Below are 23,453 nucleotides of genomic sequence, written 5' to 3' on the forward strand. Positions count from 1 at the left end.
TGGAGATTTGAACCCGGGTCTCCATAACCCTTGTCTAGTAAACTGCTAACCAGTATACCATACTGACGTTCCAATGTACCACCTGTTGGAGGCAGACTCCATCTTTAATGGAGGGGAGACTCAAACCGTGCTGTATGGAAGCTCGACTTTAAAATCATGACTTGTTAAAGAAAACAAATTTGAATCTCAATACTGGCCTTTGATCTCAGTAGCATCTGAATCACTTACCAAAATTTTTACCAATAGCAATAAGACGGCTTCTACCACTGACAATTTGGGACACAATGCAATGGAAGATGCTGTGCTGCAGTTCTTTTGGCATTCATGATATCTTGGAGGCCTCTCGGGAGTGACAAATTAGCTCACTCACCTTCTAAAATTGCAGCCACAACAAAAGCTGAGTTCCAGGACAAACTGTGCTGTGGCTAATTATGTAAGTAAGCACGCACGCATACACACACACAAATATCCCAAAAGATACTGATGCCAGATGCACTTTTATGGAAACATTATTCAAAACTTTTCCCCTCCAGAAACATCAAACGAGAAAAAATATCAAAAACAGACACATATTGGCAAAACTTCACGCTTTTAAATCAGGTTTATATTTTGGCCTTTAAAAAACAGCTTTGCTGGCAGATTTGCTTTCTAGCAATCAACAATACATCAGCTACGTGGTGTGCTTTATCACTGACCTGCAAATCCTACACTCAGGAACCTTTTTCCAGGTGTGTTTAATATTAGTGTGGCTGTTCCCCAGTCCACCCCCGGAGGGAGTAGATGCTGCATGCATATTACACTCTAAGATCATTTCTTTCCTAGTCCTGTTCCAATTTTCCCTCCAAGCTCACACAAAAAAGGAAATGAAAATGAGGCATTAAACACTGAAGTTTGTTGCAGCAGAAAGCAAGCTGGCTTGAGTGAAGGTATAACTAATTCACACTATAGCCAACACTCAGTTCTATTTTAGGGCAAAGCAATGGGGTCACATTCAGATGTTAAATTGCAGACACATATGCTGGGGCTTAATTAGTCTGCATAGGAATGCACTGTAAGATAATTAAACTTACATGGATTACAATAAAGACTGAGGTTTCAGCAACCAGTCTCTAAACTGCACAGTAAGAAGGCTAATACTGTACAGTAGCTGGTATGTTGAAGATACAGCAAAACCCGGTTCAAAAGGTTCCTTGATGGCTTTGAGAAAGTTACTGCCAGACCCAGTATCTCACAAGGTTATTGGGAGGGGGAATTCTTATGCAAATTATAAAGCTCACTGAAAGATGATAAGAGAACTGATCAACAAAACATATTTTTAAAGTGATAAAAATTACTTCTTTTACTTTCATCTCCAGCCAGTTACTCTTTTAGATTTAGGACATTTCAACTAACTTTTTCCATTTACGTACTTAGATTTAATACACTATCTGTGAATGATGGCTTTCTGGTTCAGGCAAGCACAAAATACGGTTACAAAAATCAACTGAAATGCAAGGCCCAAGCCAAAGAGAAGTGCTCTAAGCTCCGAGCTAGAGGCGGCATTTAGACTCTTCTCTTGAATACTGCTCAAGTCCTTTGCAATTCTGCACAGCAACCTGATTTTGGTTTGTTGCCTTCAAGTTGCAGCTGACTTCTGGCAACTCCTTGAGGTTGGTAAGGCAAGAGACATTGCCTACCTCTCCGTGTAATGATCCCGGCCTTCCCTACCATGCTCAGCTTCTGAGATCTGACCAGGTCAGACTAGTCTGAGCCATCTAGGTCAGAACAAACTGTGATGGGGGGAAGGTGCCTTTCCTGGCTGGAAAACTAGGAAAGGCACCTCCCACCTTAGACTAAGGGATCCTTGGTAAGAACCTGGCAACAGCTACCACCACTCAGGAGACCCTCCTGAGAACATCTAGATTGCTTCGCTAAGGGTTCCTTCTAGGGCAGTACGAGATGCATAAAGAAATAAGGTGTAATCCCTGAAGGCTACATTATAGAAAACTAGTTAGCCTCCAAGCAGTTTAGCGCATAGGGAAGAGATTAAGAAAAATATCCTAGAGAAACATATTAAACTGAAATTAAATCAAAATGTTTTTATAGAAAAAAGAAAGTTTATTATAAAAGGGAAGGGGTGGTTGGATTCCAAAGGGGTGGAAAACAGGGCAAAGCAATACACGAGACAACTTTGAGACTTACCCCGATTTCCCACTCACCTTGTTCTGCTCTCATTGCTCCTTTCCCCGTGGTGCTTCTGATGGATTTTGCACAAGCTGCCCTGGGATGGCAAGTTGCTCCACCCCTTTTTGAGTTCTCTCCGCAGCAGGCAGAAACCGGGGCAGCTTGTGCGAAATCCAGCAGAAGTGCCGCGGGAACAGGAGCAACGAGATTGGAGCAAGGCGAGTGGGGAATTGGTCTTAAATTTCACTTACGTGGAATTTAAAACGTAGTTTGTGATGTAGTATGGGATCTGCTATATGCAGTGATGCAGTGATAGAAATGTCAAAATCCAGCAAGACCCCTGAATGAGTCTAGGCAGCTTTTCAGACCACAACATAAAATTTCAAATTAACACAAGCTAGGAGATTCTTGCATTTAAGCACATGATCATTTAGCAGAGACCAATCTATAACATGAGTAAGAAATTATATTTGGCATAATTCAGCCTTCATTTCCCCAAAATAACACAGATTCATGTATTTACTAAAAAAGAAAATCTGCCACTGCTTTATTCTTTTCTACTGTAGTGTTAGCACTTAACAATAATTATCACTCATCTATTATTATTTACAACCCACTGGTGTATACTCTACAAATACATAATTATCAGGCATATACAGGAAAAATGAACAATTCAATAAGGCTTTAAAAGTGACACTCATCAGTACAGAATCTCAAAATCTATCATCCAAAATGTAAAAAAAAAAATTGTACGTCATTAACTACATAGCTCTGGAAAGGCTGGTGCTATACTGATAAAACTGCAAACGTATTTGCAAAAAAAAAAAAATACAACATGGAAATAAAGGTATGCCATTTCGGCACAAGACGAAATACACAAATGGCTCGATCCAGGGCCTTTTAAAACATCCAAGTGCTACAATGTGCACACAGTTCCCACCAAGGTAAGGCTTTCCCAGGGAGTTCACCATGGAGGCACATGTCCACATAAGAGCACATCAAAATGGAGGCCACTGGGGAAGCCTTGCCATGCCTTAATGGGCACTCCAAGTGACATCCAAGCACGTGCTGAGCTTTGGATTGCAGCCGGTTAAGTACCAGAAAAGCTGGGAATTTATGGATTGGAACACCCATATTTTAATAGGCGTGAAATTACCAACCTTGTGAATGTTCTGAAAAAAAAATTAAACCATATATACAAATGAGGTAAATGTACCTTGGTCTTTCGTAGAGGTAATTTATGTTTAAAGCAACTGACATACTGGATTTTTTTTTACATGTAACAGAATTCATATACCATTGTAACTGCTTTAATGGTGAAGTATAAACAAGAGGCTAACTAAAACCAAGAGCAATGGCACCCAATTGATAACTTGTTATTTTGTCAGAGTAGCTTTTTGCTACACTTGATTAAATTTGCCAAACTATGCCATTGCTGTATATACGTAAGGACACTGCAGACAAAGACGGTGTGAAAGGCTACCAAGTTCTAGATAGGCAAATTAAAAAAATATATATATGACAAAAGGCTCTGTGCTCAAGGGTCCCTAACAAAGACTAATAACCCAAGAAATGCAGCCAAAACTTTTAAGTAACAGAATTTGTGTACTGTTTCTTGTATACTCGTGTGTCCGTGACCTGAAATGAAACTTTAATGCTATTCAGAAAACAAACTTGATGAAAAAAAACATAGAATCAACTAAAGATAGACTGTGTGTGTGTGTGTGTGTGTGAATATTTACAACAACTGCTTGTTTGCATCAGTATAGTACCAGTAATACTTTTGGTACATCCTTGAAATGATACGTCTGAGTGCTGAAACATTTTGGTCCCATCGGGTGCCCAAAGAGCAGAACATTACAATCTTTTAAAAATACTAATACTTGCCTGGGTAAGCATATAAAAGACCTATGTTTGACTTTATACAGGCAATGGATTTTAAAAATTTTATGAAATACACACACTCATTCATAAGACATTGCCAAACAATGGAAAACATGAATAAAATTCAAGTTATATCACAGCCCCAGCCATAAATAGCTGTGTACAGTTTTCACAATATAAAATTTGCATTTTGCAAAGCCTGTTTTAAGAATTCAAATTAATCTCACAATTAAGTATTCTGTTGAGCTACTTTGCAGTGATTTTTTTACAAATCTCACTCTTATGGAAGCTGAATAGACTGCAATAGAAAAAAAATCAATTTTGGCTTGAGAGAATTATGAATATTTAAGATGATGAACAGCAGGTTTGCTATTTCTATCCTGCACCTCTGCAAAACTGATTGCAATTCAGAACAGATTTTCACTTTTAATTCATAACATGGGTTAACAAAAAGCAAACCTCTGATTCCTCTTGGTTGCCACCTTATTCAAAAATCTAAAAGCTAGTTTATTCTTTCCTCTTAAATGCAACTGTTCTCAAATTATATTAGTAGCAATGCAATGTGTACAAGTCTTGTCTTGATATGTGCAAAATCAAAAACAGATACACCGTGACATGTAAGTTTTTTTTCCCACCCATTATGGAAAATAAATGCATTTAGTGGGCATCCAATTTTTATAGTTAACTCTGTGTGTCAGGTATGCTGAGAGAACACCAGCTTCCAGCTGTCACATCATAATGGGTGGGAGCTACAAGCAAGAGACCTTCAAAGGAAACACCCAATGCTTTCTCTTCTAAGGCAGACGGATGGCAACTGTCATGGACTCCAACAACATAAGGAAAGAGCCCTAAAAACTCAGATCCAATGGCCCTGGCAGTGCTAAACAGTCTGTTAACTGATATGCATAGTGAACTGATCCAAGCAAGATGTCCACCCGGCAGCCCCAGAAGCTAGGAAAACTTTGGTTTTGCACGTGTGAACCGCATCCAGCGAGGCCAACCACGCGCAAAAACATGTTTGCCTGCATGCATCAACCATGCAAAAAGCACAGCAACAGCTGATTTGTTAACAAAGCACCGCTGTGAAAGCAGGTGAGGTTTGTGGAGAAACAAGGCGACACCAGAGAGGTAAGCTTGTTTAACAGATTAATTTTGCATCAGGTTTTAAAATAATTTTCTAGCACTCTTTGTAAGAGCTTAACTTAACTGAAAACAGTTGCTGACACCATGACTCATTATGATGCATAACTTAAGACAATATTACTGAATTTACTCATATGCTATTTAGATTCTTACAGAATTAGAATTTTGGTTAATAAAAAAGGAATTCCACATGCGAATATGAAATCCCCTTTTAGCTAGGAATCATGGTATTCAACATTATACAAGCACCAAAGACTTTGCATGTCCTTACTAAATTGCATTAAGATTAAAAAGTGGCACTTACTGGTACAGTACAATCTATTTTGAAGGCATGTAATGTCTGAAGCAAAATAACAGAAATAGTGTACAAAATAGAATTGCATATGTCGTGTATGTTCCTCCGGGTGAATGAGGTCATGTCTGTGAATCCTGATAGAAATGTCCAATAAGATATAGTCTTAGTAGCCAGGAAAAAAACCGGTATGCCATCTGAATTGAAGAATCCAAGAGTGGTTCAGAATATACAGTGTACCATCATGACCAAAGCAAATGGCTTAAAAAAAAAAACCTTCAAGAAATCCTTCAATGCGCTGTATCAATAATGTACACCAGCTCCATTATCTTAAGCATATTCTTCATGTTCTCAACACGATTAGCAGAGACTGGCATTAGCCTTTACACAGCACTGAAGCTAGACAAGACAAAAGTCCGAGTGCCCTGGGGGGTGGGAAGAGGTGTTCACAGTGCACAGTAAGAATATGTACAACTATTTACCACATCCACAGAAATCCTGGGCTAATCACTTGTCTTCCTATGTCGTATAAAAAGGCAGCCAAATCCTTCTGTTCCCTCAGTGAGGTAGAACGATCAGCCTTCTCAACGCACAAGCTAAGTGCAGACATGGACTTTTAAGAGTTTCCTTCAGTAGCACCTCCAAAATTACATTTTTATGCCTTCTTGTTGGCTGAGCTGTGACAGTGTTTTCTTTATACGTAAAGCCGTTAACCTTGCTGCACCATTGGCATACCAACATTCTCGCATAATTTTGGCCATGACTCGTAATGCCTGGAAGGAAAGGAACAAACTTGGGTCAGCAGGCCACAGGCTCTCAAAAACCACATTTCTGTTCCACAACTAGTCAACCTTGTTAACATGAGTGGTCATCAGTTGCATCCCATAAATCCAAAGGCATACCGTGCATCCATCTCCTTTAAGAAGGCACAAAAGCTCTCTTTGTCTTCAGCAATACACATGTCAATTGCTTTAAATAGTTCAAAGCATTCAAACTTCAATCATTTATTTATTTATTTGCATTCTATTTATATCCTGCCCATTCTATGCAGACTCAAGGCGGCTAACCACATAAAATACACAATAAACAATAAGCAATATTAAAACAGCAAAACAATCAAATAAAACTGCAACGGTGCTACTTCATCTATTCAGACAGATCATATAACATTTTCCTTCCTCATCCTAGGCAGTTAGTACTGAAGCGTGATAGATCCAGATGCGGTGGCAGCCCTCTCCCGTTATATCTGTCATATGCCATCCGAAACATTTCCGTCTTGCAGGTCCTGCAGAACTGCGATAAGTCCCACAGGGCCCTGATGGCTACTGGGAGGGTATTCCAGAGTATTGGGGCTGCAACCGAGAAGGCTCTTGCTCTGGTGGAATTTAGCCTAGCTTCTTTTAGCCCAGGGACAGCCAAAAGATTTTGAGAACTTGATCTAAGTGCTCTCTGGGGAACATGTGGAGCAAGGCGGTCCCACAGATGGGTAGGTCCTAGGCCATAATAATAAAACATGCTGTTGAGTTGCAAATGATTTATAGTGACCCCATCCATGAGCAGAAGCAGTATGCCATCATCCTTTCCACAGTCTTCCTTGGAGGTCTACCATCCATGGGCAACCCTGCTTAGCTCTGAACTTCCAATATTTCTACAAAAGAAAAAAATCTCACCTCACAGCTTTGCCATCTGTTTGGGATATTGGGTCGTAACTTCTGCTCACAAACCACTTTCCTCATTTCTTCAACCGAAGGATCAGAAGGGACAAGGTCATAATATGGTAACTGGTAGTCTTCATGGATTCCTGAGATGGTCAGAACAAAGATGCATGTTACAGACTGTATTATGACAGTTACAAACTCAATTCTGTTTTTATTAGGGTTTGTAGAATCTTTCGGGATCAAGTGCCGTGTTCTACTGGAGAAAGTTTTCCTTCCAGACGTTTCGTTCTCAGCTGCGGAGAACATCCTCAGTGGCGTTGCAGCCGGAGCAGGCGCTCAGACCTTCTTGGCTGCTGTGCATTGAGTGCAATGCACAGCAGCCAAGAAGGTCTGAGCGCCTGCTCCGGCTGCAACGCCACTGAGGATGTTCTCCGCAGCTGAGAACGAAACGTCTGGAAGGAAAACTTTCTCCAGTAGAACACGGCACTTGATCCCGAAAGATTCTACAAACCCTAATGATGTTACCAGCCGTGAAAACCTGAAATCTTTGATAACAATTCTGTTTTATTCCTATTTGTACTTACCACCGATCGAACATCGGCGAGCTATTTCCCAGAACACTAACCCCATTGCATAAATGTCTGCTCTTTTGAAAGATTCAAAATGTTTCATGTTTATAGAGTCATCAAGTACTTCAGGGGCCATGTACCTATCAAAAGAAAAACAATGCACATCATGTACAACACAATATTTTTGGAACACTTATCCAGAAGCAGCTATACATACCGAGCCAATTCAGAATGTTAACTACCTAAAGCATTATGCACAATGACAGGCTCATGAACATTTATCACTGATCTAAAGCAGGTGTCATTGTGTGTGTGGTGGGAGAGGTATTTGTGAATTTCCTGCATTGTGCAGGGGGCTGGACTAGCTGACCCTGGAGATCCCTTCCAACTCTGTGATTCTATGATTCCAGATTTACTTCTCAACCCAAACCACATCTCAGTGGTTTTTTTTAAGTCAACTATAATAATAGTACATTCATTTAACTGTTACCTATTGATGTGTGTTAAATTGAGTGAGATTTCAGACCTTGATTTATACAGCTCAGATTTCAGACCTTGATTTATACAGTGAAATCTCATTTGCTCTCGTTACCTACAGGGGAGGAAAGGGCCTTCAGTGGGGTATAATCCCATAGAGGTCACCTTCCACAGCAGCCATTTTCTCCAGTTGAACCGGTCTCTGTCTCCTGGAGATCACCTGTAATCCCATGAGATCTCCAGCTACCACCTGGAGGTCGGCAACCCTACTGTGAGGCGATGAAGCTACTTAGTACAATTACTGCAGCAGAGCTGGCAACCAGTTACATGGGAAGGAATAATCATCTGATTCTCCCCTTGCTGTCGCTAGGTCCCCTAGTGCCTAAAGATCATATAGCATAAGGTAGTAGAGCAACCAACAGCTGTCAGTGTGTCGCCTAAACAGCAGCTATGGAAAGCAAAGGGAGCATTCAGCTTTCTGGAAATATCCAAAGGATATTTCTTGTCAAGTATCCCTCTGGCCACTAGAGTGCACTGTAAAACCGCAAGCAGAAATAAAAGGTACCTATAAAAAAGAAAGCTAAAACTGGGTGGATTTATTTCTTGTTTTCGCTAACGGCAGGGAAAGTGGGAAATGTGTCTGGGTACACAAATTAAGATTTGCTTGCAGAGATTCATGTGGCTGTATGCTTCTCCAGGGGGAAAAAAAAACAATCCCTGCATGTAGAAAACTGGCTTCTTAAGGAAAAGTCTAGGCTTCTTCCAAACATTGCACTATATGCAGAGTTTTTTCCCCGTTGGTATGCAAGAACAATCCATCATATGGACTCATATCTGTTGTCTCATGTGGTAGACTGGTTTTCCACTTCATTTGTGAGAACAAGGCAGACACGAAGCTGCAACAGCTCAGCCACGTAACTGTCCTCAGATACTAAGATGATCATGGAGAAGGCAGACCCATGTTCTTTCTTCAGAGAACCAGACATTTTTCAATCATGTGTGTGTAGACTAAAGTGGGCAGCAGTGTTGATCTGAATCAGCACAACAGAGTGTGAATCCAGTAGCAGCTTTAAGACCAATCAAGTTTTAGTCAAGGTATAAGCTCTCATGCACATGCACACTTCTTCAGTGTGTCAGCGCAGTGTCTCAGAGGGAGGGCACTACCCACCCGTCCTAGATAATCCACTAGGCAGAGGACATGAAAAATAGATAAAAGCTCTTTCTTACAGCCGTACCCAGGCCTTCATCTAAGAACTGGCAGCAGCTGAATCCCATCAAATAGATTAAGATGTGAAACAATTGACTTCACACCCAAATGGGGATTAATAATCAAGGCTTCTCACTTTGAAACCCAGGAAGGTCTGGTTTCCACAGAGCCCAGAGGGATCCTGCATAGCTGCTTTCAAATTTAGAGCTATGATAATCAGTCTTAAAATAAATGGATATATTCTTTTTTAAAAAAAGATAACAACCTTACCTTTTTGTTCCCACTCTGTGATTTGGCGCAATATCTATTGTGTCTGTAGCCGAATCATGCCTTACCGCCAGACCTAAGTCTGCAATACAGCACGTTCCGTTTTTCTTTACTAAGATGTTTTTTGACTTCAAATCTCGGTGAGCTATAGCTGGCTTCCCTGAAATAAAACACACGCAAACGGTATCTTATATACAGAAATGCCCTTCATGATTACACATTGAAATTCAAATTCAGTGTTGAATTTGTGCTCGTTTCTTATCTTAGATTAAGCAATTTGCATAAGTGTACTCCCAAACCTGTGGGTATTGTTTAAAACTTGCAAAGGCTATCACAGAGTAGAATGACAAATGCCTGAAATAATCTGTATAACATAAAGAACGAACTAAATTACTGAAGTAACATGAAGCAGAGATATTGCTACAAACAAAGGCTTTGTGCTTTCTCATCTTGAAGCCAAATCCATCTGACAGTCTTAGATAAAAGAATAAGGTCCCATGCACTGCATGATACAGGGCTGAAGCACATTCTTTGACCTCCAATCACTAGAGGCATTATACCCAGTAAAATCCATGAAAGATTGGCAGGTACAGATCAGGAGATGCTCTACCTTTAGTTACTGAAGCACTGACATGCAGAGCTGCTATAGAGCAGTATTTCCCAACCTGCGGGTCACAAAGCCTCTGCAAGCAGGTCGTGGGCCAGTCCACCCTAATGGTCACCCCTGCCCTTTCCACTGTTCTCTTTTGTATCTTGGAAACCAAAATCTGAACCTAGATACTGGATCTTTTATTTTTTCTACACTGCATATACATGCTAATAGACTAAAATGTGTCCTGATGGACGCCAGAATGAGTGAGAATCTTAGGGGAGATTAGAGGAAATAATGGAGAAGGAGAGGGTAGTCAGAGGCTGGAACATAACCCCCATATGCAAAGGCTGGGTGTGCTGGAATGCCCCTTGCCTGGAGTTCACAGTGGGGCACCTATGCCCTTTGCGTGATGTTTGCTGGTTTCTCAAAACCATCAGGTAGCCACTGTGGAAAATGGAATGCCAAACTAGATGGTGCCAAGTTTGCCTAGGACTCCAAAAAAAAAAAAAACCTTGGGCCAGCCCTGGATGGGTCCCCATACCAAGTAAATTTGGACCTGTGGGTCACCATCCTGAAAATGCTGGGAACTGCTGCTATATAGTACTGGCATCTCCCTTTCTAGCAGCCGGACATTCCTTTTGTCCACCTTTCTCTCTTGTCTAGTGGAGCAAGAATTCTATCACATTTAGATACTACCCTTTCTACACAGAGCTCCTTCCAGGACAGGGTTCCAGTTTGGTGTAGTGGTTAAGTGCGCGGACTCTTATCTGGGAAAACCGGGTTTGATTCCCCACTCCTCCACTTACAGCTGCTGGGATAGCCTTAGGTCAGCCATAGCTATCGCAGGAGTTACCCTTAAAAGGGCAACTGCTGTGAGAGCCCTCTCAGCCCCATCCACCTCACAGGGTGTCTGTTGTGAAGGGAGAAGATATAGGCGATTGTAAGCCACTGTGTCTCTGATTCAGAGAGAAGGGCAGGGTATAAATCTGTGGTCTTCTCCTCCTCCTCCACTTGCAGCTGCTGGAATGGCTTTGGGTCAGCCATAGCTATCGCAGGAGTTGTCCTTGAAAGGGCAGCTGCTGTGAGAGCCCTCTCAGCCCCACTCACCTCACAGGGTGTCTGTTGTGGGGGAAGAAGATATAGGAGATTGTAAGCCACTCTGAGTCTCTGATTCAGAGAGAAAGGCGGGGTATAAATCTGCAGTCTTCTTCTTCTCCTTTTTATCCACCCAACATCCGTAAGGGAGATCAGGCAGAGACAGCAAGACTGGCCCACAATCAGCCTGCAAGCTGAGTGAGGATCTGAATCCAGGTCTCTGCCAGTTCTACTCCAACAATCTAACCACTACACTACAGTGGCTCACTAACTGCACCCCAGTTGATATGACATATTATACTCAAAACTGTACAGACTTATTGAGAAATGTACTTTGCCGGAATAGATATACTTTCGAGAGCAAAACCTGAACTTCATATAACATCTTCCCTTCTAAGCCTTTTAATTAACTATTCATCTATATCCCAGGCTGCAGACTCCGTGTGGCAAGTTACCTTGAGTGCCGACAATTTCCATGTGAAGATGTGCAAGCCCACTGGCAGTAGACAAAGCTAGTTTTATCATGCCTTCCACAGTCACCGTGTACCTGTTCAGGTAATCAAAGAGAGATCCATGCTCGTGGTAATCTGACACTAGCCACAGCTGTGTCCATGTACCATTATCTGAAAAGCAGAAATATTAATTAATAACAAAACAAAAATCCTGACAACACCAAACCTGGTCAATATTTCATTCAAGAATGAACAGAAAGTACTGTACATCTAGTTAAAACAAGAAATAGCAGATGTTGTAATTCTACACACTATTAAGCTGCTTAAATTCCATTCATATCCATCAGATTTAGACAGCTAACAGATGCAGTACTGAAGATGCAGATTATATGCTTTTGAGACCAGAATGTTTGGAAGTCACAAAAATATTGTTTATCAGCCATTGTTTGATCTACAAGCAAAAAATAGCATTTTACACAAGAGAGAGCAATTTATTTTTCATTGCAAGTGTTTGAATTTTCCCTGCAATTATCTTCTGTTCCAAGAAATTCAGGGCTCATTCTTGTAGCACCTTATATTCCTGAACTACGCCAATTTCTCATTTATGAAACGCAAAAACTACCACCTGGAGGGCATCATGAATTTTACAAGCCAAGCAAATCAGGCATTCTTCCTAACCTTTATTGTCTGCAGCTATAAACCCAAGGATATTTTCATGACGTAGCATGACAGTCTGATAGATTTCTGCCTCACGAAACCAGGAGCGTTCTTCTCTTGATGAGAAAATCTTCACTGCAACTTCTTCTCCTCTCCATTTCCCTCGCCAAACTTCTCCGAAGCGACCTTTTCCAATGCTTTCTTGCAGTACAATTGTTCTTGCAATTGTCCTTTGGACAAGTAATGGTAAGCCTATGAAATTAAAAACCATTCTGTAACTAGCGGCAAACAAATGATAAAAAAGCTTGTGATTCTGAAATTATCTGTCATTCCACAAAAGTCAGTTGGATTTTGGTATCCTTCTTCTGACATGAGACAGAGAAGGGGCAATTAATTAATTACCATATATTATTGTATGAAATATAGCCAGGAGATCCTAAGATTGTCTGGCAGCCAGAAGTTCTAACTCTTTTAGTGTTATGCACCACTAGCTAGTAGCCAAGTAGACCTGCTGGGGTTTTTTTGGGTGGGGGGGCTGAGAGAGCTCTGAGAGCTGTTACTGACCCAAGGTTACCCAGATGGCTTCATGTGGAGGAGTGGGGAATCAAACCTGGTTCTCCAAATTAAGAGTCTGCCACTCTTAACCACAACAGCAAGCTGGATCTCTGAAGGTGCTTTGTCTGATCTCCTACCTCACTGCAGCACCTACCCCATGGGACTTTTTCTCCGCACAAGATCCTAATCCTCAATACAGCCTTTTTAGGAGTGTCAAGGAGCAATGGGGAAAGAGGAACAAAATGCTTCCACCAGTAGAAAGATGCGAGGATCCATCCCAAATTATACAAACAATGGAATCCTATTACAAACTTTTGCAGTGTATATTACCCCCATGCATTACCCCCCACACAAAAAAAATTCCCCCCTTTTGAAGGTACTTACACTATTTATTTAAAAAACAAAAGGGAGACATCTCTTCCATATTTAACAAAAATGTCCATGTCCATTCTAGTTATACTAATCCAACTGATGTGTCCATTCACCTTATTGTAAGTTACTTTGACAGAGAAATTTCTGATATGCATTCTAATTTTGAATTGGCTTTTTTTCAGTCTTCTCCAATATTTAATGTAACACAATTTAATGTAATACAAGAGGTATGAAACTGAGATGCCTCAGCCAACTTCATTTGAAACAGATGAGTGGACAACTGGGACTACATAATATGCACAGCTCTTCCAATAAAAGTAATTTCAATGTACGAATTTGTTTGACCATGACATTTAAACCATATTTTTCTCCCTCATTAAACATTTCAGCTCAAGTATCCATTGTTAGTGGGACATAAAATTAACATGGGGTACCTTTAAATTTTTGTTTATTAAATAAAAGTCAAGATAAATATGCTAAACTCATTCTAGTTAAGGCATCAAAAAATTCCAATTCATATTTTTCTAGAAAATCTACATCACTGTGTCCTGCCCATCAAAGAAACCCATTCTAAACCAGGAACTACAGACCAGATCTCCTTCTTGGGCAAAGTTTTTGAGGGTTAGATGAGTGATATAATAATACCCACTGTTTGTATCACTGAACTGTGTAGCCCTATCATGTTGGCTGAGCGAAGAATGCTCAGCTTGACATCCAGTTTGCCGGATGATTCAGTGGGTGATCTAATAATGCTCACTGTTATCATCAATGAACCCTGTGGCCCTATCATGATGGCTTGTAGCACAGTGAGGGCTGCTCAGCTTGATATCCAGTTTCCTGGATGATGCAATGGGTGATGTAATAATGCCCACTGTTTATATCACTGAACTGACATGCTGGCTTGTAACTTCCCTGGAATCTACCTTCAAAACCAGATTTGGCATCTATTACATTTACACGTCTGCTCTTCGTAATCTCTGCCTACAGATCAACAGAGCAAACAGTATCCTGTTGATCCTAGGAGACATTTCCAAAACCCGCAATTATACGACTAGGGCAACAAACAAAGCATCGCTCAAGAGGTTCTGGTCTTTCTCGGGAGTTCCAAGATGATGGTGACTGGTCCACTTTTCCAGGGAGCCTCCTGCCTTTTTTTTTTAATGCTCAATATGTATATGAAGGCTGTCAGTGGGAGCCTGCAAATATCCAGAATAAGCAGCCATATATGACAACAGCACTAGCTCTTTCATACCTTAACCAGAAGACGGGGGATGGATTTGGGCAATTTACATTTAAGACTATTTGATTTTTTTAGATTTAGGTGGGTAGTCGTGTTGGTCTGAAATAGCAAAACGTTTGAGTCCAGTGGCATCTTTAAGGCCAACAAAATTATATTCTAGGTATGAGCGTCCATGCACAATCTGTATCTGAAAAAGCATGCGTACACATGAAAGCTTATACCCAGAATAGGAAAGGTACTTTTGGACTCAAACTTTGACTATTTTACTTCATTTAAACCCAGAGACAAATTTCCTTCTTCCATGAAAATATTTACATTTAAAATCAAATACATCTATAAACAACAACATCTTAACATCAAACTACATATTGTACCACAAAGAGATGCTGCGTCTAGCTACAACCACAATTTTGCAGTAATGGAAGTCCTAGTTATTATTCCTACAAAGGCCACATTTCCCCCTTTTCTTTAGCAATAAGTTATATTAGTGCATGACTGGGGAAGGCAATAGCAAACCACCCCGTAAAAAGTCTGCCATGAAAACATTGTGAAAGCAACACCCCAGAGTCGAAAATGACTGGTGCTTGCACAGGGGACTACCTTTACTTTATTAATCACACTGCCTTTAAAAAAAACCTTACCAGAATGCATTAAAAAAACCCCTACATTACCTGAACCGGAGCCTGAAGTAGTCATATCATAAATTAAATCTTTTAAAGTGGTGCCCTCGGATATGAAGGGGCGATCCATGGAAGGATCTTCTTCACTTGGAACACGATGGTGTATAACAGCACGATTGTGGCAGATATACAGAATCAACATGAGTGAAATGCAGACAAAACAGACTGGTCCAGCAATAACAGCAGCCAGTTCCACTGGTCCTAAATTAGAAGGAAGCTTTCCTGGTGCAGGAACTAGAAGTGGAGAGAAGGAAGAAGGATAAGGCATAAAAGGGGCAGAGAAAAATCACCTGTCAATTAAACATTATGTAGTTTTCAATTGTCTGTGTGACGGTATAAAACTGCACATAGTTTTGCCCCTCCAGTACTCATGAGCCCAACAATGATCCCCATACTATCAGCTGGGAGCCCACTCGTCAAAAAAGGGGGGCAGAGAAAATCACATGTTCTGTGTGAATGACACAGCTTGCTGGAGGAAGGAAACTGGACTGCTTTAAAAATAGTGCCTCCTGCCTTTCTTATTTTGTGCTAGAAAGAGAATAAAGGCAAGAAAGTTTTTATTTTGATTTATTTTGGGTCAGTGGAGACCCTAAAGCAGCTTACGTTATTCTCCTTTCCTCCATTTGATCCTCACACCAACTTTGTGAAGTAGGTTAGGCTGAGAGTATGTGACTGGGCCAAGGTTGAATGCGCCTCCATGGCAAAAGGGAGATCTGAACCTGGGACTCCCAGATTTTAGTCCTGGACTCCAGCCATGACACCATGCCGGGTCTCATGCAGCCATGTTTCAAAATGCTTGGGCTATTCCAATTTCTACGCTCATTTTATCTAAACATTTTTTTCTCATATTATGCATTGTATATTTAAGATGCTACACCTGATCTTAGCCAAAAGTCCACGAAGCAATACAATTAAGAAAAACCTACAAGCACACAAACACACTTTTTTACCTGGTGTTGGAATTGGAAGGTCAATTCTGTTGCAGAAATCTTTGTCACAGCAATGAGGCACAGTAGTAACCCCTTCACTTGTTGATGGAGTACAAATAAATGGCCTGTCTCTGGGAATCAGATCAATTTCTGCGATGCACATGCTATTACGTATTATTTTATCTCCATTCCGTGTCACTGAAGTAATGCAGAGTCCGTCTGTTGTACACGTATAGTTCTCTTTTGCACAAACAAGGCAAACACACTGTAAGGCTACAACAAAGACAAGATTTTAATATTAGTGTGTTAACCCAAAGTTAAGGCTATGCAATGAAAGTGCTCCTGAAATACGCTTCCTCTCCTAATTGCTAAAATATATAGCTATAAATCACATAATAATTATGATTTATGGTGAAATATCAGACAAAAATCTTAAGTCATTCTAAGAATAAAGTGGATATATAGTCTTTGACGAAAAGCTTCTGTAAGAAACTTTCTTTCCACCACAGCTGACCTCCAGCTTTCAAAAAAGAAGAGCATTCCAGACACACTTTCAGATGGTTACAAACAAACAGAATGTCAAAATCGAAATAATCAAAATCAAGTCTGAATCCCATGAACGCCCCCTTTAAACCTTCCCCCTACCACCTCCTATACAGATTCTCTCTCAGCTGCTGCTTGCCTCCATTCCTTTCTCTCCCTGCTCCAGCCCCTACTTCTCAATGAAGGGGGGGGGTGTCTGGGGAGAGACTGCTGCCACGGGGCAGAGTTTTTACCATTTACTATGCACCCTTTACCTCCCCCTACGGATTACTTTATTGCTTACTAGTATATTTGTTGTATTTGGTAGTTTTTGTTATTGATTTCTCATATTGTAAGCTGCTTCGTCCACATCAAGTGAAGAAAAACAGGGTAAGAGTATCCAAATCAGTCTCTGGCTCAAACTTTACAGTAGCTATGAACTCACGAAATTATATTTGGCCAGCCTGTATCTCCTTACTTTTCCATCTACAATATGTGGGTCTACCTTACTAAGTTTCTTGTAATAGCGAACGCAGATAGTGTATGCAGAAAGATATGAGCACTCTGATAGGCAGGTAAACAGGACAGAGATTCTGCACAGCAGCAGCCAAGGTCGCAGACAGTGCACCTTGTATCAGATTTACATTCAAAGTAGAAATCTCTAAGTCTCCATCCTGTCCATAACCAGGGCCCAGTACTTCCCAGGTTTTTAAAAAGACAGGAGGTGGCCGCGGCAAGCATGTGGGACAATGCAGAGGTCGTGAGCAGTGTAGGCAAAATAATTAAAGGGGAACATGGGATTTCTGCAATTCATCATAGTTTGGTGTAGTGTAATGAGAGCCAGTTTGGTGCAGTGGTTAAGCGCATGGACTCTTATCTGGGAGGTTTGATTCCCCACTCCTCCACTTGCAGCTGCTGGAAAGGCCCTGGGTCATCGATAGCTCTCGTAGGAGTTGTCCTTGAAAGGGCAGCTGCTGTGAGAGCCCTCTCAGCCCCACCCGCCTCACAGGGTGCCTGTTGTGGGGGAAGGAGATAAAGGAGATTGTAAGTTGTTCTGAGACTCTGATTCAGAGAGAAGGGCGGGGTATAAATCTGCAGTCTTCTTTTTTTCACTTGCTATATTTTATAGTGAACTGGTGGCCCCTATGTGGGTGACAAAAGCCAAAAAACTGTACCACTTTGATAAGGTAGCTGTGTCTAGCTACACTGAGGACTTCCTAGGTGGGCAGAATAATGATTCTGTAAATTAAACAAACACCACCACCACCACCCCCAGCTCAATTTAAGATTGGGGACAGGGAATCGTGGAGGACATTTTTAAGGGTGGGACTGGATTCCTAAACTGTTCCACTTCATGCTCCAAACTCTGGAGCAATTCCTGGCATGTTCCTGCTCATTTTAAACATCTGGTGCTGTTATGAGTTCATTAATTTTAATTTTTATTGTTGTTATGCAAGCTGCTTTGAACTTTCTGGAAAAGCAGTGTATGCTGCTAAATGAAGAAATAGATTTCACTCAGAAACAAAGTTAGGTATGGTTCAGTCCAGCAACCTGGAATTACAGAAAAGTCCGATATGCATTTAAAAAAAAAGCCATGGACACTTAAGCCCAACAAGGCACAGACCCGGAGGGGACTCTCCCTTCAGCTGCCAGTGGTGGCCATAGACTTCAGTCGTTCTCAGCTGGTCTCCCATCCAACTATTAATCAGACTGACCCTGCTTAACTTCCAAGATCAGGCTAACCTTGGCCATCCAGTTTAGGGCATGTTAACTTTTAGGCTACGTGAACAGCTCAAAACTTCCAAAAGCCAAATGAAGCTGAAATCAGGAAAATTTGCTTCATGCGTTTAAAAGAAATGTAACTGTTCTTAAAAGAACTAATTGTTACAAACTGGTCATCAATATATATCTAAATGGAAAGCAGAAGTTGTTCTACCACAGGGGTGGTCAAATTGCTGGTCAGGAGCCACATGTGGCTCTTTCACACATATCGTGTGGCTCTCAAAGCCCCCACCGCCACATCCGCCAGCTTGGAGAAGGCACGTGTCTTTTTATATCATTCTCCATCAAGCCAAGCCAGCTGGCAGCTTGGAGGGTGCATTAAAAGTTAAAGTTGCTTTCTTTCCACTTCTCCCTCCCTCCTCCCATTTTCCTTCCTTCCTTGTGGCTCTCAAACATGTTATGTTCATGTCTTTCGGTTCTCAAACATCTGCTGTTTATTCTATGTGGCTCTTGAGTTAAGCACATTCAGCCATCCCTGTTCTATTATTAATGGTTACCTTAAGAATATCATCAGCTGTGAGCAAACTGTTTAAAAGACAAAAGCAAAAGTTTATGAAGGATCTCTTTTGAGTTTTATTGTGGTATCTTAAAATCAACCAGCTAATTTATTTCAACAAATTTAACCTCCTATACTATTCACATTGCCCTTCACTTCTGTGTCCTTCAGTTTGATAGACTCTTCTTCAAAGGCTCCTAGTCCTGAACTATTTGTTTCTGTAGCCAATATTGCACCTCATTCTGTGGCTTCTCAAAATGCATGCCCACCACAAAGACAGGACCTCCCAATTCACTTGGTCACATAACACAGCCTCATTAGCGTTTGCTGAAACAAGTAGGTCATCCCCACTGAAAGCAGCACTTTCCCTGTTCCTCAGGAACATCTTTGAACATACAAATGATGGCAGAACATTGGGCAATACAGACTGGTGTCCCAATTCATTTTCCACATAAATGCCAGCCAGGAAGGCTGCATGCATGCACATTGATGAACAAAAGGAATATTGAGGATTTCGTGACCTCTGCTTGGCAGCAAACCTAATCTGCATATCGGCAGCCTCAGCCTTTGCTTAGCATTTCCCACACAGCCCCAGGGCAGGTTATCTTTGCCCATTGTTAATTACCTTAGCAGCCTTTGTTCGCCATAAGAATATCAGAAGAGCTGGATCAGACCAACCTAGCCCAGCATCCAGTGGCCAACCAGTTCCTCTGGAGGACCAACAACAGGGCATTCAGGCCGCCTCCCCCTGATGTTGCCTCCCGGCTCTGGGATTCAGAGGCTTAGTTGCCTCTGAATACGGAAGTTCCTCTCAGTCACCATGGCTAGTAGCCACTGATAGGCTTATCCTCCATGAATCTATCTAATCCCCTTTGAGTGTTGTTTATTCCTGTGGCCATCATTACATCCTCTGGCATTCTCTGTGTAAAGTAGCATTCCATTTTGCCCATCCACCCTCCAGCTCCATTCTATGTTATTATGTACTATTCATGATCAAAGAGTATGAACCAGAGGAGGCCATCCCTCACTTTTCCTATGTCATAGTTACATGGGGAATGGAGGACTTCTGAGCCCTCTTGAGGTGAGGATCCCATTGTGAAGACAGCTGAGCAGGAGGCAAGAGATGCATCGCTATCTGCTGACTTTCATTAACACAGACACAGCTGTGCAACAATACTAAACATCTGGTATGCAGATTTAAAAGACAGACCTTGGGCTGAGTGTTTAGGATGCTAACTAGTGATACAAGCCTCCACGCGGGGTCTGGGGATCCCCCAGAATCACAGCTCATCTCCAGACTACAGAGATCAGTTCCCCTGGAGAAAATGGATGCTTTGGAGACTGAACTCTGTGGCATTGTACCCCCAATGAGGTCCCTGTCCTCCCCCGCCGTCCCCCATCCTCAAATCTCTAGGAATTTTCCAACCTGAATCTGGCAACCCTACCCCCCCATCCCCCAGGCAACTAAATTGTGCTCCTCCCCAACCATGCCTCCAGTGCTACCAAATTCTGGCGTTTACACTGGCATAACTGCACCAGGGTCGCAGTTACAATGGCATGCCATTATGCCAGCGTTCTAGAACAGCGACGGCAGCAAATCTTGAAGATGTGCTGGCACCAGAAATAAGCTAAAATCTAAGTCTCTCCAGCAGGACTTTAAGATTGTACTGTGAATGCCTGACCAAGATTCAACCACTCAACTGACTGAGTCTTTTTTGACCTGTCAAGTGACCAAGCAGAGTCCACTAAAGTCAATGGGCTCAGAAGAGAATAACTGTTCTTATAATTGCACTGCACTGATGACTGCAAACGAAGCAATGGGGTACACTGCTGCATCATACCGTTTCATTGCTGTAACAGTGAAAGGACAGAAAGGACAAGAGCATATATCGGTTCAGATAGCCAACTGCACATCATATGCAGCCACTTATATGATAACACAGCAAGACCAACAACTCTTTGCATCTTATATTAGCTTAAATTTTCTATACAGAAAAAATACAGCAATTTGTAAAATGAATAAATAATAACAAACAAATGTCTCTACTCAAACTATTCAACATATGCTACCTAGTGCTCTTCTGCAGAATCATTTTGGCAGCAAGATAATAGTATATATCTAGCTTGTCTTTATACGATTAAATTTTTAAAAGGATTTAAGGCCTCCAGTGAGAAACAACCACTACAGTTTAACCAAGTGTCAGAGAACCTATTTCAGACAAACAAATTATGGGGAGTGAACTAAAATACTATCCAGAAACAGGGTTGTACCAGTCAGATCCCATGGTGACATCTCCAGCACTGGTCAGTCTCTGAAACAGCTGAAGACGATGGCTTTCAAATTGTGTCCCGAATCGTCCTGGAATTCCTTACTTAACTGTGGTTCTTCAATGAGAGTGTTTTTGCCTTGATTTACAGCATTTACAGTCTGTGTTTCTGTGGGGAACTGCTAGTAATTCTCAGCCTCATTCACTTCAACAACGATGCTAGGGTTGCCAAGTCCAATTAAAGAAAAATCTGGGGACTTTGGGGGTGGAGCCAGGAGACTTTGGGGGTGGAGCCAGGAGACATTGGGGGTGGAGCCAAGAACAAGGATGTGACAAGCATAACTGAACTCCAAGGGAGTTCTTGCCATCACATTTAAAGAGACAGCACACCTTTTAAAATGCCTTTCTTCCATAGGAAATAATTAAGGATAGGGGCACCATATTTTGGGGCTCATAGAATTGGACCCTCTGGTCCAATTGTTTTGAAACTTGGGGGGTATTTTGGGGAGAGGCACTAGATGCTATACTAAAAATTTGGTGCCTCTACCTCAAAAAATAGCCCCCCCAGAGCCCCCAATACCCACAGATCAATTTCCTATTATTCCCTATGGGAATTGTTCTCCATAGGGAATAATAGAGTGCCTAGTAGACATTTCCCTCCCCCCCACGCTTTCTAAAGGGGGGGAGGGCCTCCAAACTAGGGAATCCCCTGCCCCCTCCCTCTCTCTCTCACACACACACACACACACTTACCAGATCTTCCTCCGGACAACTCTACTTCCTGTGAAAAGGAAAGCAAAGAAAGGGAGGGGCCGTTCTCAAAAGCCCTTCCTGTTTCCGGCTTCCTGCCCAGCCTTAAAGGGGCAGACATTTTGCAAACGGCTCAGGAGCTCTACACCATGAAGCCTAAAGGTATGTTCTCCCCCCCCTCCACCCCCCACCCCCGCTTCCAGAGTTTTGAAAAGCGGGAGGTGAGGCTGTGAAACCAGAAGTCTCCCGCCAGAGCGGGAGATTTGGGAAGCCTAAACGATGCCCAATAGACCTGTCTAGCAAGCACCCAATAGCACAGCACTGCCACACAGTCTTCAATGGGCAGAAGCTTCCTTGTCTGGAGAGACAAGTCAATGGGGGGAAATGTCTAAAGGGGCTTGTCTGCCACTCTTTCCGGAAACCAACTGTTGAGTAAACCCACAAACATGGCCTCAGTGTTCAAGCCTAAAGTCAAAGTAGTGGTGAGCTAAAACCTGACAGCCATCTGGTCGCAGCATTCACTCTTAAGCTAACACTGGAAACAAGACTGCTGCCTATGGAACCCTAAATCTGGAGGCAGATTTGTTTAAGGAGAAATCAAACCACTACAGATTCAAAGCCATCTGGCACTCAGCTCTCTCTGAATGATGCATTCATAAATACTCTGAAAGCAAAGCACCCAATTTCTTATTCTGGGATTTCATCAACCAGAATGAGCACAGATCAAACTCACAAAGATTACATTCATACTGGTTAAGTGCACCCTTGGTATCAGCAGGCAAGACAGACTGAAACCATTCTAATCAAGGCAGATTCAAGTGGGCAGCTGTGTTGGCCTGAAGCAAAAGAACAAAGTTTAAGTCCGGCGGCACCTTTTAAGATCAAACAAAGTTTTGTTCAAGGTAAAAGAGACAGCTGAGACTTCAATATCCTACACCATCTTTCAACTAGCAGCACACAAGTCAACTCGCATGCAATTAATTCTCCCACATGTCAGTACACACAAATTAAGCGGTAAACAGAGGACAGCTCAGCCTCCAAACAGAGACAGTTTACTTGATATATTTAATGTACTTGTTCATCACATTCTTCCCTTGGCAGCGCACAAATAGACAGTAAAACCAATAATGATCTGCAAATTTAATGAAACCTAACCTCCCCAAACCTTAGCAGTGTAACATCAAGATCTAGCAGTAGCAGCAGCATGTACAACAGAATAAAGGCAGTCCCTAAGTGAGGAACAACAATCAAACAATTCACATTCACCAACAAGTAGTTTACTACCCAGAGCAATTCTATAAAAGAAAAGTAACAACAGGTAAGAAGGGTTCTTCCCACCATTACTACTGCCATGGCATTGAGGGATTCAGGCACGTCTCAGGCACCAACCACATACTAATCATT

The 23,453-nt window shown here is 41.8% G+C and overlaps 1 protein-coding gene across 1 annotated transcript in view; it reads right to left on the reverse strand.

Moving 5' to 3' along the window:
- Positions 1 to 2,681: 2,681 nt before the first annotated feature.
- Positions 2,682 to 23,453, reverse strand: part of TGFBR1 (transforming growth factor beta receptor 1) — a 35,248-nt gene continuing 14,476 nt past the window's right edge. Inside the window, exons 2-9 of the mRNA XM_060247805.1 lie at positions 16,254 to 16,505; positions 15,295 to 15,537; positions 12,478 to 12,708; positions 11,803 to 11,970; positions 9,664 to 9,820; positions 7,725 to 7,849; positions 7,153 to 7,283; positions 2,682 to 6,255 (exon numbers count right to left, since the gene is read on the reverse strand). Coding sequence (XP_060103788.1) covers positions 6,130 to 6,255; positions 7,153 to 7,283; positions 7,725 to 7,849; positions 9,664 to 9,820; positions 11,803 to 11,970; positions 12,478 to 12,708; positions 15,295 to 15,537; positions 16,254 to 16,395 — 1,323 coding nt within the window. The 5' untranslated portion in view covers positions 16,396 to 16,505 and the 3' untranslated portion in view covers positions 2,682 to 6,129. The remainder of the gene's footprint in view (positions 6,256 to 7,152; positions 7,284 to 7,724; positions 7,850 to 9,663; positions 9,821 to 11,802; positions 11,971 to 12,477; positions 12,709 to 15,294; positions 15,538 to 16,253; positions 16,506 to 23,453) is intronic.

The sequence above is a fragment of the Heteronotia binoei genome, chromosome 10 (assembly GCF_032191835.1).
Source record: "Heteronotia binoei isolate CCM8104 ecotype False Entrance Well chromosome 10, APGP_CSIRO_Hbin_v1, whole genome shotgun sequence".
NCBI lineage: Eukaryota > Metazoa > Chordata > Lepidosauria > Squamata > Gekkonidae > Heteronotia > Heteronotia binoei.